Here is a 14,939-nt window from a genome sequence, read left to right as displayed (position 1 = left end):
CCACTCATGTCTGCACCGACAACGTTAATTTAATCATTTTGGATGTATTGAAATTCCTTTTCAAAAAGTTTTCTTGGTATTTTTTAGGGATCAGATTTATTATAATGTTTCCTTGACATTTCATTTTTTTTTACTTCTCATTACAATAATCTTAAATCCAAATTTTTTTTTACAGTTATAAGGTTTGAAAGTACGAAATATTATTTAACTGTAGTTTATATTTTACAAAGATTTACTATGTTTTACCAATTATTATAAGAAGACTTACAACATGAATAAGTCACTAATTTTTAACTTGCTAAATATTTGTTAAAAGTATCTGTTATTTTCCGTATATAAAGTACGTATATATTTTGTACCCTTCAGACGAAACATGACTTCAAATGCCAGAGTCAAGTCTGCAACAGCATCAGATTTAAGATGCTGCACATAATGAGAATACGTACACATATTTATGTATGTGCATCACAGCGAGAATAATATTACAGTTAATTAAAGTAATGAGCTGTGTAACATAACAAACACTGATTTCTTTGTATTCAAAAAATGTAAGAAATAGATTTCATTTTTCTGATTAATACAAATTGTCAATAAAAATTATTTCAATCAGTATTATGTACTAAGCTGATCTAGTTCTAGGATTGGATGAGAGAGGGCTTATATATATCTGATGAGACAATGAGAATACCTTTTTACCTGGACTGCACACATTTTTTTAGTCTGGGTGTCTCTGATGTCGGAACGACACGGGGGATTTCGTTCTAAGCTTCTTCGTTCTTCGTCGCCAACTACTTTTTGGATCCCTTCAGACGAACATGACTTCAAATGCCAGAGTCAAGTCTGCAACAGCATCAGATTTAAGATGCTGCACATAAGAGGAAGGTGAACGAGCTAAACTGAACATTCGTACGTAGTTACTTAATATTCTGTCTTATTCTTTGTTGCGTAGCAATAGTTTTCATTTGTTAATCAACAGAATAAAATATATTGGGTTTTCGAGAGATTTAAGTTTCCTTCATCATATATCATGTAGTAGTCTTACCAGCTTGATCTTCATTCTTCCGTTTTAAATTATTTTTTTCCTTTTCCTATGGCTGATTTTGCAATTAATCTTTGCTGCCATACGAGTATTAGCTTTTAAAATCCTTTTCTTGTAAATTTTGCTGAAGGTCAGAGCAAATTATCTGTCTATATTTGTACATTTCTGTAAATCTTAGTTCTTTTCCAAGAACTCATGTGATTTATTTATTTTAGCCTTCCATATCCTAAGCTTCCAATTTGGTTAAGCACGCCAACTTTTACTTTGATATTTTAATCAAAATGATATTATTTCGCGATTCAGTACAATTTTGGGGTAGTACACGTATACATTTTTTCAATACTCCTTGATTATGAGAGGTCTCCAAATATAATCTTTATTAGTTTAACAAAGTAGTATATTAGTATAAATGTAGTATTATTAGAATACAGGTATTAACTAGTACAATGGCTTACAATATAAAATGTAAAGGTGTAAGCAACTCTTAGCCACCCCCCTTATACAAGATAAATAAAAACCTGACTGTAAGAGGATGTTATTTGATTTTCAATACTAATTATTTACCTAACATACCGTACATGTAAAATTAATGGATATAAACAATTTTCCTGAGTACTTTAAGTTGTAACATCATGGAAGATAATAAATAATTAATTCAAGTTTAAAATACAATTAAATGAAATCGAATCACATAGATTCTTATATTCGATGGGATTTAATAAAATTACATTGAAATTGCCAAGCTTTTCACATTGTGTAAAACAGTAATAAAAACTTCTGTTATTGATTACTGTACCAATTTAGCTAGTGTACGATATTATATTATGATTATCATAAATTGAAAAAATCAATTTCATCTGCAAAGTTGCAAAATAGAGATTTATTACTATTGTATTGCTATTATTGACAGACTCTTTGATAAAACATAACCCTAAGTTTAGGCTCTATAAACTTTGTCAACTACATGTAAAGGATTATGAAGACTAGTCTATTTACTAGCAAGGAAAAGGAATGAAACAGTCAGTGTTTTCCGCGCTGTCAACAGTTTCCAGGTTGTTCTCAGGTTTCTGACAGATTCTGTTCTCCTAATACTCCGCGACTCTCGGCGCCGCGGGAATGACGATTGGAATGTCTGCCGGTGGGACGCGGGTACGCCTGCTTGTCGCAACCGCGTACGAGATCAACCAACCAACCCGTCTCTTGAAAAACGCACAAGCCCCAGAACGTTACACTCATCCAAGAACGTAAGTAAGAAGAAACCAAGAGTTTAACACGCCGCGCTTTGAGATGTCATAATAAGCTTGTATTAATTACTCCACTGACTTGGAGAGTAACTACGCGCCTGAGAGCGAGGAGCACAGGCGCAGCGGAGCGACTGAGACAGGGCACACCGGCCGGCGGCGCGTTGGTTCCTCCAATTTTCAGTTCTGCTGCTATTTTAAAGTACTACATAGAAACTTTTAATCGTCAAAGTACACTTGTGTAATAAACACAGAGAGTGAGGTTTTTTTTACGTTTGCCGAACGCCGACGGACATAGTTCGAGAAGATGCCTCCGTGCTTACCTCACCGGCCCTGGCAGTTGATTCACTGTCGCTAAGTATTAGGAGATCAGAGTTTCACAGAAACACTCACACACAGTGTGACCTAAGAGTTACAACTCTGTTCATTATTTCTTGCATGTCAGTGTTCTTTTATATATTTAATCCAAATAAATAATCTTTTAAAATAATTAAGATTATAGGTAAGTGTTTTTATAATCCAAGCAAATAAAAAGGAAATCATTTTGATTTAAAAACAGAGCTCATACTGATACATGATTAGATCTGACAACAGTACTTTTGATTTTGAATCACCAATCAATCTATCCGGTGGTGTAGCTTGGATGTAATAAACGTACATAATAATAATGTATAAATAAGTATAATAATAAAGTACAATAATCGCACCGCGTTGATAAGTCTAAAATATACTATTTTAATTCTACTCTGGAATCATTCTGTAAAACAGTAATTTATCATTGGAGCTATATTTCAAATGGTTTCTTTCTTTCATGCCGACCTCAGACCGTTTGAATTAAAAATAAAACAAGTACATTGAAGTAACGTAATTGTATTGCTGCCAGATGCGAGAGGTAAAATCTGTATTTAGTACCATAAAACATTTAATTTATTAGCATTTGTTAGTTTTTTTTTGTTATGCTGAAACATTTATTACTGTCACTTATTCTGTCCGCCCCCAAGGTTCAATGCAAATTAGTATATGTTGTATTCATCACGAGTTCGTTCAAGCAGGCAGAGCTATTTCCGTTATGGTTTACTTAAGGTGCTTTGGTTGGAAAATCTTAAAATGTCTGTCACAGCTTTTTAAATTAAATTTTATCAGGACTGAAAATAAAAAAAATATTTTTTTGGTCTTTCCACTAGGACCTGTAAATAATCAATGATGATATAATTGGCTGAGCGTTATCACTCGTGCGTGGAGCTGGGAAAATTTTATTTCTGTCTTATCTTTCTGTATAAACACGCGATAACTAGAAAGCGAACTAAACTAGTATATAGGCTTGGAATTGTGCTTTATTTCTAAGAGGATCATAGTGAGGTTCCATTATTGTGCATGTTGTTTATTGGGCTTTATTGAGCGTTACCGAATATTTTTACGGTGTTCTTATGGGGTGTTCTTCATGATGTCATTGATAAAATAGCTTAATAAATTTGTAAACAAACTCAGTACTCATAAGAGATTTTAAAAAGTCAGATATGAACACATGTAGCCTAAATATTCCACCACACCCAACATAATTTGGCGTGTAGACTCATTACTTAAACACGGATATAAAACCTTATTTAATGAACAAATTTGTGAACGCACCATGTGGAATATCTCGAGAAATATTTCATCTCAAAGCTCTAAAATTTTCTTGCAACTTCATAACTACATGGACAAGAATGTGTTATGTGTACGTCCAACAATCGAATTAGGCTGAGCGTTATAGATTTCTGTCTATCACTCAGTATGCTGACACATTTTTTTGTTTGGCCGGGGTGTAAAAATTTCTCTGCCGAACAAAAGACTTAACATTTTGTATTGAACCCTGTTACGCAATACGTGGTGTTGCGCACTCCTGCCTTGTTTATATTATGTCAAAAGGAAACATATGACAATTATTAGGATATGAATTGTAACACATGAAAGATAACCCAAAACATGCGTTTTTTCTACTGAAAAGTTAATTTTCTTGCATAATATGTTTTAAACATGCAATTTTCTTAAAACCCATTTAAATAAAAACGTCATTTTTTAAATACACGATTCGAAACTACGAGTATGTTACTTTCGCAAACTATTTAACATTTAATTTGTTTATCTTCAGCATGTCTGTCTCGCAACAAAATATCCTGTTTAAGTCCTTATGTAGTGGTAAGAAATTAGTATCTAATCTTAAAAGGCTATGAAATCACTTTTAATTAGTATGCCACCAATCTCTTTTTACTTTCAACAGTTACTTTTAACCAACCTTTCAGCGATACATCAATAAACATTTGATAAAGGGTGATACAATCAATGTTATTGGCTGAGCGTTTTCGAAGCATATCAGTCAAGGGCCTGGAAAACATTCAATTATGTCTGAATTTACATTTGACATTTTGCATGAAGTTTATTTTTATAAACTCATTAAGATGGTACACTTCACTTCATGGGATTTAGCTAAGTGTCAGCTTCAACTTCATTTCTACATAGACAAGAATGAGTTCCGTGCAGAGCATGTCGAACCATGGGATTTGGCTGAGTGTCATAGAAGCCGTAGGCTGCCTGGGATATAAGCATATATTCTCCATATGATTGTCTGTCTGGCTATCCGTAGATCATCTCAAAAATAAGGTGACCTATAGACTTGATATTTTGCATGCGACGAGTGTAATTTGAGTGTACAATTGAAATATTTCCATTAAAGTGTAATACTTAAATAATAATTTAGTTGCATTATATGTCATAATAACAACATAAATACATAGGCTGGTTACAATAAAAACACAACACACATTTACTCGCCGCACACCACGCGATGGGAGGGAGAGTTGCTACAATTTCTGTTTTCCTGATACCAAATGGGGTATTTGCACATCCACGGGTCGGGACGGTCTCTTCCATACGAGCCTCTCTCTCTCTCTCTCTCTCTCTCTCTATTCTCTTTCTCTCCATGGTTCTCTAAGCAATTGGTTGCATACTAATTAAAAGTGATTTCACAGCCTTTTAAGGTTAGATTCTAATTTCTTATCACTACATAAGGAATTAGGAACTCAAACAAGACATTTTGTAGCGAGACCGACATGCAAGATAAACAAGTTAAATGTTAAATAGTTTGACAAAGTAACATAGATTCGAATCGTACATTCAAGAAAATGGAGTTTTCAATTAAATTAGATTTAAGAAAATTGCATGTTTAAAACCATATTATGCAAGGAAATACTTTTCAATAAAAAAACACATGTTTGGGTTATCTTTTATGTCATATGTACTGTTCCAAATACTATCCTAATTCATATCCTAGTTATCATCTGTTTCCTTGGGACATAATATAAACAAGGCAGGAGTGCACTACACCACATATTGCGTAACAGGGTTCAATGCAAAATGTTGCCTATAGGTCATTTCATTATTGAGGGATAGATCGACAGGTAATCAATCATACGGCAGATAAATTTTTACACCCCGTCCAAACAAAAAAAATTGTGTCAGCATACTGAATGATATATAGGCATCTATGACGCTCAGCCTAATTCAATGGTTGGACGTACACATAACACATTCTTGTCCATGTAGTTATGAAGTTGCAAGCAAATTTTAGAGCTTTGATATGAAATATTTCTCGAGATATTCCACATGGTGCGTTCACAAATTTGTTCATTAAATAAGGTTTTATATCCGTGTTTAAGTAATGAGTCTACACGCCAAATTATGTTGGATGTGTAGGAATAGTTAGATTACATGTAAATCATGAATAATACATGAATAGTTATCCATGTGTAAATCTCTTAGGAGTATACTGAGTTTGTTAACAAATTTATTGAGCTATTTTCTCAATGACATCACGGTTCATAAGAGCACCGTAAAAATATTCGCTAACGCTTGCGGCGAGTGCCGCTATAGATTTGAATTTGGCGCGCGTAATCCACCAGTAGCCGCAAACACGATAGCCAGCTGCGCCGACCTCAAGGTCATAGGTTAAACAATAGGAGCCTCCTACCATCCGGAATTCTTCTGGACAGGTTCTGGTAGGATGATCCCTCCCAGGTTAGCAAGCGGAGACCGGAGGTTGAGCGGGAGTCGTTGTGCAGCGATCGGATAGAGTGGACGGGTAGAAGTGAGTGTACGTGGTCTAGGATTTAGTATAATTGTTAGGGAACCTTTCGGAAACCATATATAAATTATTAGTTTATCTTTAGTCATCAAAGCTGGTTAGGTTTTCGATAGGAGGAATCTAGTGGCGGATCCACGGTTAATTATTATTCCTCTGGAAGGTACCCTCTTCCGGTTGCGACGACACGAGGTCGCACGCTCAGCCAAATCCCATGAACATACACAATAATGGGACTCCCTATGATCCTCTTAGAAAATAAACTTTATGTAAAATTCCAAGCCTATAAATAAGTTTGATTTCTAGTTATCGCGTGGATCATATCTAGCTACTGTACGATCACATGTGGGGAATAGGAGATAAAATAAAACAACACTTTATTTGCTTCTTTTATTTTGCTATTTTAAGGCAATTTCACACGCTTACAGAGTACACGCTTAGTTCATGGGCAAACGTCATAACAGTGACCTTCGTAGCAGCACTCAGCACAACTGTAGGTTCCATCGTCTATCCCGCAAGTTTGGAGTATCTGCCTAGCCGCGTAAACGTATGGGTACCAGTTCGCCAAACCAACCGCAGTATGTAAAGAAATGTATGATGGCAAAATCCCTGCATATCACCAGAATATCAGATATTATTTGTTATATTATTATGTTCATAACTTAGTTTATGTAAATGTAAGTATTCAGACCTAACTTGTAATGATTTCATATCTCACTTAAATTTCTTTGTATACGAGTACTAGCCACTGGACTATATTATTTCTATTGTATTATACTGCATATATTAACCTTAGTAATTTTAATAGCATTTTTTCCGTTAACTTTCTATTCATAGCCTTATTGACTTTTACGACCTAGCCTTAAACGGATGTTATTATTGTATTAAGGACATTTGCCGAACACAAATAAACAAGCACTAAGTAAATTGTATGCACAAGAACATGTCCAAACAAGCCTTTGTCTTAATAATTTTGAAACTGTTTAATCAATGAAGATAACATTTTGCATAGCAACATTTGCATAGTTCCATGTATCATGAGAGCTCTTTTTTATCTACGTATCAGTATTAGCACTGATCAGTATCAATAAAGTATTTATAGGAATTAGGTGATTGAATTATTTGTTTTTTATCTACTTCTTCTTTATACAGCTTCTAATAATTGGAAAAAGTTATAGGAAAAGGAAGGTGCGGTGAATGGAAGTGTGATTTCTTCACTTGACGGACCGAGTGATGACCTTCCTAAGGGGGATAGTGGGCTCTATATATGTATACAAGATGACACTTTAGAAGAAGGGGATGTTCCAAACTCTTTCAGTCAAGGCGAATAGGGACAGTACTCCCTCATGATTAGAGTAGGAACACGAAGAAAGCTCCACTCACTTCAACAGTATTCCTCCGCTGTTAACTGACCTATCGACCAACCCTTTTATCCCAATACATTCGGTCAGTGATGTGCCGCTCCTGAACATACATATGGTTGTCAAGATGTAAGTGACACGCCGGACTTTGCTATACCTATTCTAGGTTCAACTGAAAGGTATAAAATACCCAGAGGTGAACCTTCCTGGGAAGAGATCAAGACAGAAAAGATGGACGCTGGTGACTTAGCCGTTCTACAAACTGGAACTTACAGACTGAAAGAATAACATCTTTGGGTATTTTCAGGAATGTATTGGATTTAAACTTTGTGGCCTCTCTTTGCATCAAAATCTTTGAAAAATTCATTTCATGCAATTTTAAATTAAACAGATCAGTTTGATTTGCCCTCAAAATATTGTGCGATAAGAGGTCTCTATCTTGATAGGGTCAGGAACCAAATCAGAATTCTTAAAAACATCTGTCTACTTGCACATCTTAGTACTTATTAACTAATTCCTAATAGCACATTTGTTGCTATTGTACTATATGAAATAGCAAATTGTGTACAAGTGTGTTTTTGTACTACCAAGGTTTGAACAAGTAGCTTTTTATTTGTAGTAAATCATAAACAATACTTACCGTTCAGATCGCAACAATACATCCCGACAATCTTACCCGGTACGTAAGCAAAAATGTAACATTTGTAACAGTGTTCACCTAAAAAAATAAAAGATCATTAATCATTTATATAATACATACAAAATACAATCGTTACTCAAACTGTTTAAAGTACATAATACAAGGGGGTTATTAAATTAAATTTGGTTTATCGTTTAGCTTTAATATAGTTTTGATAGAAGCAATACATATTATGAGTCAAAAGACAGTATCTCAGGATCCTTAATTAATAATAAAAGACTATTTAGTTGTCTTGGTTAATATAAAAGGCTTAGTAATTATATTGCATTGTTTTATGTGTTTTAGAAGGTAAAATCATCAAATTCAGTGAAAAAATTGATTCTGAGTTGTTCTGATTAGTTTTGAATACATGTGAAGTTCACACAAGGTAGTAAAGTTTTTACTATTAGTGACAAATTATAATTTTGCTATGGAGACTGAGCTTAAGCAATTTTTTATTTAGCCTATTGTTTAAAATAGGTGAATTTCTGCAGTTCAAACTTATTTCACTTAATACTCGATGCATAAAATTTAATTTATGTTTATTTTTTTTTATAGTATTGAAATGTGTTTGAACGTAAATTGTAAAAATAATTAGTTGAAAGTGTGTGTTTCAGGGTAGCGATCTATCTAATCTGGTAAACTAAAATCTACTATTTTATTACGTACAAACCGCTATTACTTACCATCTGTAACGAGGAGGGTATGATCTTCTTCATACGTAACGCTTACAGTTACGGCTTCAGAATACCTGTGAAAAAAGTTAATATTGATTCATCACAAATGGTAATCCTTCTGAATTAAACTTTACCATTCACTACAGCAATCTGCCACACTTATAATATTTAGTGGAGGAATTGATTTATTGATCACCAAAATGAGGTTGCCTTTCCATCCCATTCGTGTATCCTGTTCGGTTATTAATTTTGTTAGACAATTATTTAACTCCTGGGAAATTAGAAGTCTGATAGGTTTTTGACTACTAGAACACTTATTGTAAAGGGTGACATACACTCCCTTCATTGTTTTACTGATCGACAGATATCTGTTATTCTACTTTCATGATTATGTACGTCTCTAATTGTTATAAGTTTCCAATGTACAAACAATAGTTATCTGTCTCCTGAACAAAGAGACGGGGGAGAATTAACAGCGTCAAACTATTAGGTTCTATTTTCCAATACTTTCTAATGAAGTTTTGTATAAGTATAACTTTTGAAGTCCGAAAACGTATTGTAGGTTTGTAAAAAGCCATCCTCCCAAAAGCATCAAAGCATAGGTGACACGAGGAAAAGTTAGAGCAAAGCAACTGATTTAGACAAATCTTGTCAACTTGCTCTAGATAAATGCCAAGGAGCATTTCGCACAAACGAAGTTAATTGAATCCGGTCCATGCCAACTCTTGGTTGAGGATGAAATCGAGGAGATGGTGAGGAGATAATGGCGGGTGGAGAGTGGTTCTATCTGATTGACTTCCGCTAATGTCAGTTTTCCATTTCTTTGCTTGAATTCGTATTGGAGAGTATGATATAATCTGCATACTACACGATTCCCGTACTTTAACAATCAACCAACATCTTCCAAGATCAAAATAAAATAGGGTTGGTTTCTCTAGGACTTCGTGATCCAGCTCTTCTTGCATGTAAATTCCTTTTAAAATTTTGGTCGTGAAGCGAGGGGCTCTTTTTTGACATCGTACCTGGATATATTTCGAAAAAGATTAAGTCATCAACGGAGAAAAGGTTTTGGGAAGGTGTTTGAATCCGTTATCGAATTTTCATTATTCTATTTTACAGTGATTCGAGAATCCAAAAGTAGATCGAAACTGTTTTTAAAAGTTCAATTTCATAATAACTTTAGTAATAGAATGAGACGTCACATTTCTATTAGGTGCTATTAAAGTCTATGGATTGATAAATTTTGTTTTTTTCATCACAAACTCTTCAATAAAGTTTAAGTATAAGTTATTTTTAGTTATTTCATTATGACTAGTTAAGTATACTTACGAGCAGTTGCAGTAGTGTTCGATAACGCCTTCCTGGTGTTCAATCATGAAATTCGTAGATGTGCAAGTATAGTAATCTGCCAATCTGCACGATAGGTACCTCGTCAGAAAACATGACTGTAAGCACAAAGATGAATAATTAGCAATCATTAGATAGGTAAATGTGATCATAAATGTAACTGCCATGTATTATCTTTATATTTGCGTATAGAAGAGCCAAATTGTTTTTAATTGGTTGAATATTTTTCCATAAGAAAGAAAGTCATCTTTATTGCACCAATGGAGTCGCAATGGGATGACAGCGACAAAAACGTAGCCAGGAAAAAAGTTAGGAAGGAGGGGTCCAGACAACTGATATTTTCCCGTAGTGGACAGAAAGTAAGGCCCCATTCTGTTCCTTACCAAGTTCTTGACCCGTTTCTTTGATGAGAACGATCGTTCAACAGTACATGTCAGTAATACTGAAGTATTTAAACAATAATGATCGTTTACTAAAAAGAGTAAATGAAAAACATTGAAATTTTGAGGTCCGATCCCTGTATCCAATCACCATAATAACTTTATCTCAACTTATTTTCACTCCTCATGCTTAAAACTTACCGAGGGGCATAACATAAATTGATTATTTAGATACGCGTCACTCTCCTACGTAAAAGACTGAAAAATATCTGAAACTTGTTCTATCATTATCATGTCAGCCGACGCTGATATATTAATCATATTTAGGGGTATAATAGTTGGATTTTAAATAAGTAAATCTAATGAAACAAGATCTGTTAGAAATGTATTTCATATATACATTAAGTCCATTCGCTGTGATTTTGACCCAAAACAGGTGATAACGCTCCACTTCTTTGTTAGGAGAAATTATTCTATTGGTTAATTGAAAATTAAATTAAATTATAAAACTTTTCATTGTACGTAAGAATCAGACTTTGTATTCGGTTAGTACAAAAGGTTGGAGACTTCCCATTGCTTTTGGCCCAAAAAGGACCTTTCAAAGTGACAGGACATTAAGGAGGGTTAAGGTTTTGGGGTATAGTCTACCTCCCCTCTCTTGCCAAGGTCCAATGAGGAGGGAGAGGCATCATCTCAGTCACACCACCCTGGAAGAAGGGGAGGTCAGCACTATATCACCCTCTCCAGACAACACGGATATGGAACAGCACGCCCTCATGATCAGGATAGCAACAACTATTGCCACTGAGGAGGCTCTTCCCAATCTACCAGTCCTCCTCCTCCATCTACCCTTTACCTAATATTTGATGTGCCGCTCTAGGGCATCGAAAGGGTTGCCCAATTTTAAGTGACCCATCCATTTTGCTGTAACCAGTTTAGGTTCAACTAGGAGTGAACCAGCCAGAAGTGAACTTATCTTCTGAGGATGTTAAATAGTTGAAAAAGACTTTAGATTAGAGTGGCCTTCATCAGTCATTGTGACTTAAGGCAGAAGCAAGCTTAAAAGCTGGTCTAAGTAAATAAAAACAAAAACCTTACAAGTTCCTTTGCTGCTTCCTCATCAAATGAACAGCTGGGTAGGCATTCAATAACACTGGGATCACAACAGTTTCCAAGGTCAGGCACCTCATAGTTGCCCTGGACTGTGGAAAGGCAAGCGGCAAAAGCCAACACAACCATGGCCAGAACCCCAGACATTGTAGCTGCAATAACACGTTTCATGTAAGTACAATATTCTTATGAGTTAATCACACAATGTAGTTAAATGTATCAATTACATGATAATGATAATATGAAATTGTATAGCCTACTTGCAACTAGACACACGGTTTTAAACTAAACATATGTGCTTAATGTCATAATTTACGTATTTGTTCGTTCATCTTGCGTGCTTCGTTCTCATCGTTTGCCGCAGTTTTAATTTTATGGAAAATCTTCAAGATGATAGAAGGTTAACGGATATCGCTGTATCGACGAAGCAGGCAAAAATATTTACGAGAATATCAATAGTTGGATTAATAAAAAAACTTATAGAATAATTGTTAGATTCCAAATATTCAAATCGTGAATTCTTCCACTAGGCCTTTGTAAGTATGTTTTAAACTCCTTACTCTGTAGATAAATTTATATATCTTCAAATCGTGGATTGTTATTGTTTGTTTTAATGAAAACAGTGGTAATGAGTATTTCCTCTTCCTTATATGAGATCCATTTTAGCAAACTAAACCTATTTCAAAACGGAATACTAAAATTTTGATTGAAAAACATATTTTAAATGTTTAATATTTAAGATAAACTGTGAATTATATGTTGAAATGATTTTAATAGAAAATATATTTTTAATGATTCCAGAATGTAATTTAATATTAAAAGTGCTTTCCCCGGTAAAGTCATCATCAGTTAATGTAAACAGAAAACATGCGTACACTTTATAATAAACAACAGTCGATAAATCAGTTAAAATATGATTTAAAACTAATAGTAAAGACCAAAAACTAATTATCGAAGTGTTATGTGGAAAAATATGGTTTACAATTCATAATTTTTGAACGGATTTATTCTTTTTACCAAGAGAAGGAAAGTGTCTGAAATCTAAAAAATGTTGGGAAATGCATTCATTTTTCAAAACCGTCATACATGCACTCTCAATTTTGTCTCTCTTAGTACAGAAAGATTCTTTAAAAAGTACACTTGATTATTCAAAAAGAATATGGTTATTTTCCTTTATAGCACGTTCCACTAATTTAGATTTTTCAACTTTTTTTATAATTAAAAATGTGTTTTTTTTAATTTCGTTTCCACATTCTTAATGTTTGTCCAATATAATAAGTCTTTGAGCACCCGCCGTGGAGTTTACAAATTACATTCTTAGTTTCTTGTTCTTTATTTATTGTTTAAATTAACTTGTTTTTTGTTTGTTTGAAGTAACTTCTTAGATTTTGATGAGTTAAACAGAGTACGGATGTTAAATTTAGAATTCAATCTAATTTTATCCAATGTTCCTTTTAGATAAGGAATAGTTACAGTAGTAATATAATTAGGAACGTCTTTTTTGTTAATTTGTCTGTAACGTTTGTTTTCAGTCTTAGCTCGTTCCGTAATTGACCGATGATAGTTATTTTAAGAAAGCGCTTTTAATATTAAATTATATTGAGGAAATATTAAATGTATCGTTTGTATTGAAACCTTATGACTTCCATTAAGGACAAAACGTAGAAAAGGTTAGTACAAAACGGTTGATTATTGTGTATAAGTGTTATATGTAAAATACTTATCAATCAGGTGTCTGTAGAAAGAAGTATTCATACAAAGGCGTCTTTTCAACGGAAAAAACTCGTTCAAATAAAATTCTCATTCATATACACTATAACATTTAATTACGTAGTTGTACAAATAGGACTTGGCTAAGTGTTTTTTTGTATTTTTTTAGATAGTTTAGTACGTAAATTAAACCACAACTGTTTTTTAAGAATTGTTTCAAACTTTCATTTACACCAATAGTGAACGTTTTGAATTTTTTTAAAGTAATAATGGATAACGATACTTTCAGAGTACAACGTTAAATAATCAAACTAACCGTAAAAATTAAAGTTATGATAAATAACCATTTATTTATTACATTGGCACGTGAATTTAATGAAAAAATTTATTTTGCTTAAATAAGAAACACAACTGGTCGTTCTTTGATTTCTAAAGGCCTCACGAAGAATATAGATATTCAAGGGAAACTGTGTACTAATTATTAGTTACATGGAATTACAAACTTCTAAACTACTTCAAGAATCGTTAGTATTCTTCGTTTAGACATAGCCGGTGTTAGTTTAGTCTAATTTTATGAAAAATATCATTAACTAGGGCTAAATATGATGAGTCAATAAAAATATAATAATATCTAGGACTGTTAAATTCTCAATATATGTAGTTCAAAGTCCGTTTGTGTATGGTTTTGTAGAATTTAATTTATTTGTAATTCATGTAACTCATATTGAAAAAAAGTAATTGTAAAATATATGAAACGTTTTTTTTTTTAAATATATTTCTCAAAAACTTTCAGACTGTTTTATAGTTTGTTACTTAAACACAATTACTCAAAGAAAATTACTACGTCCTAAGTAGTTATAAATAACATAATTCCCTTCTTTCACATCCTAAATTATTTTGAAAACACTAAGATTACCTGTAAGGATGAAGGTGTTCTGTACTAGAGGAGAGAACACTAGTGTAATGTCAGAACAAGTGCAGATGACGGTTTATATACCCATATTCATGCGGTACTGGGTGACACGTGTGTATCTAATAGATATTTATGAGTATTAAGTGTCAAACTCGGTTACACGTAGAGCGATTTAAATTAAGTTGATCCAATTGTCTTTTGGTTAAAATGCGTTTTCTTTATTTCAATGCAAAAGTCCTTTTGGACAACCTCCCTGAAGACAAAAAAATTACAATATTTTTTTCATTACTCTACGAGAAATTACAGGCGTTTAAATAAGAAAAATTAGAAAGTTTTGTAAATAGGGCTGAACAAAGGTGGTTGAA

The 14,939-nt window shown here is 33.5% G+C and overlaps 1 protein-coding gene across 1 annotated transcript; it reads right to left on the bottom strand.

Annotated features, from left to right (window-relative positions):
- Positions 1 to 6,773: 6,773 nt before the first annotated feature.
- On the bottom strand, positions 6,774 to 14,717 carry LOC124364966. Its single transcript, XM_046820818.1, has 6 exons — positions 14,578 to 14,717; positions 11,940 to 12,103; positions 10,444 to 10,559; positions 9,124 to 9,188; positions 8,399 to 8,476; positions 6,774 to 7,006 (listed from the first exon to the last, which is right to left on the bottom strand). Exons 2-6 carry the CDS (start codon positions 12,096 to 12,098, stop codon positions 6,840 to 6,842), a joined length of 585 nt encoding a protein of 194 aa, XP_046676774.1. The 5' UTR covers positions 12,099 to 12,103; positions 14,578 to 14,717; the 3' UTR covers positions 6,774 to 6,839.
- Between the last annotated feature and the right edge of the window lie 222 nt (positions 14,718 to 14,939).

Source organism: Homalodisca vitripennis, chromosome 6 (assembly GCF_021130785.1).
Source record: "Homalodisca vitripennis isolate AUS2020 chromosome 6, UT_GWSS_2.1, whole genome shotgun sequence".
Taxonomy (NCBI): Eukaryota; Metazoa; Arthropoda; class Insecta; order Hemiptera; family Cicadellidae; genus Homalodisca; species Homalodisca vitripennis.
Note: the sequence above shows the minus strand (reverse complement) of the source record. Positions and strands in the feature narration are given on the sequence as shown.

What these genes read in the sequence shown, in the direction of transcription:
- LOC124364966 (XM_046820818.1), bottom strand. Translation starts at nt 12,098, where the DNA reads ATGTCTGGGGTTCTGGCCATGGTTGTGTTGGCTTTTGCCGCTTGCCTT. An exon ending in AGGAAGCAGCAAAGGAACTT is followed by an intron (nt 10,560 to 11,939) that starts GTAAGGTTTTTG and finishes TTGTGCTTACAG; the next exon opens with TCATGTTTTCTGACGAGGTA. An exon ending in GTATTGTTGCGATCTGAACG is followed by an intron (nt 7,007 to 8,398) that starts GTAAGTATTGTT and finishes GGTGATATGCAG; the next exon opens with GGATTTTGCCATCATACATT.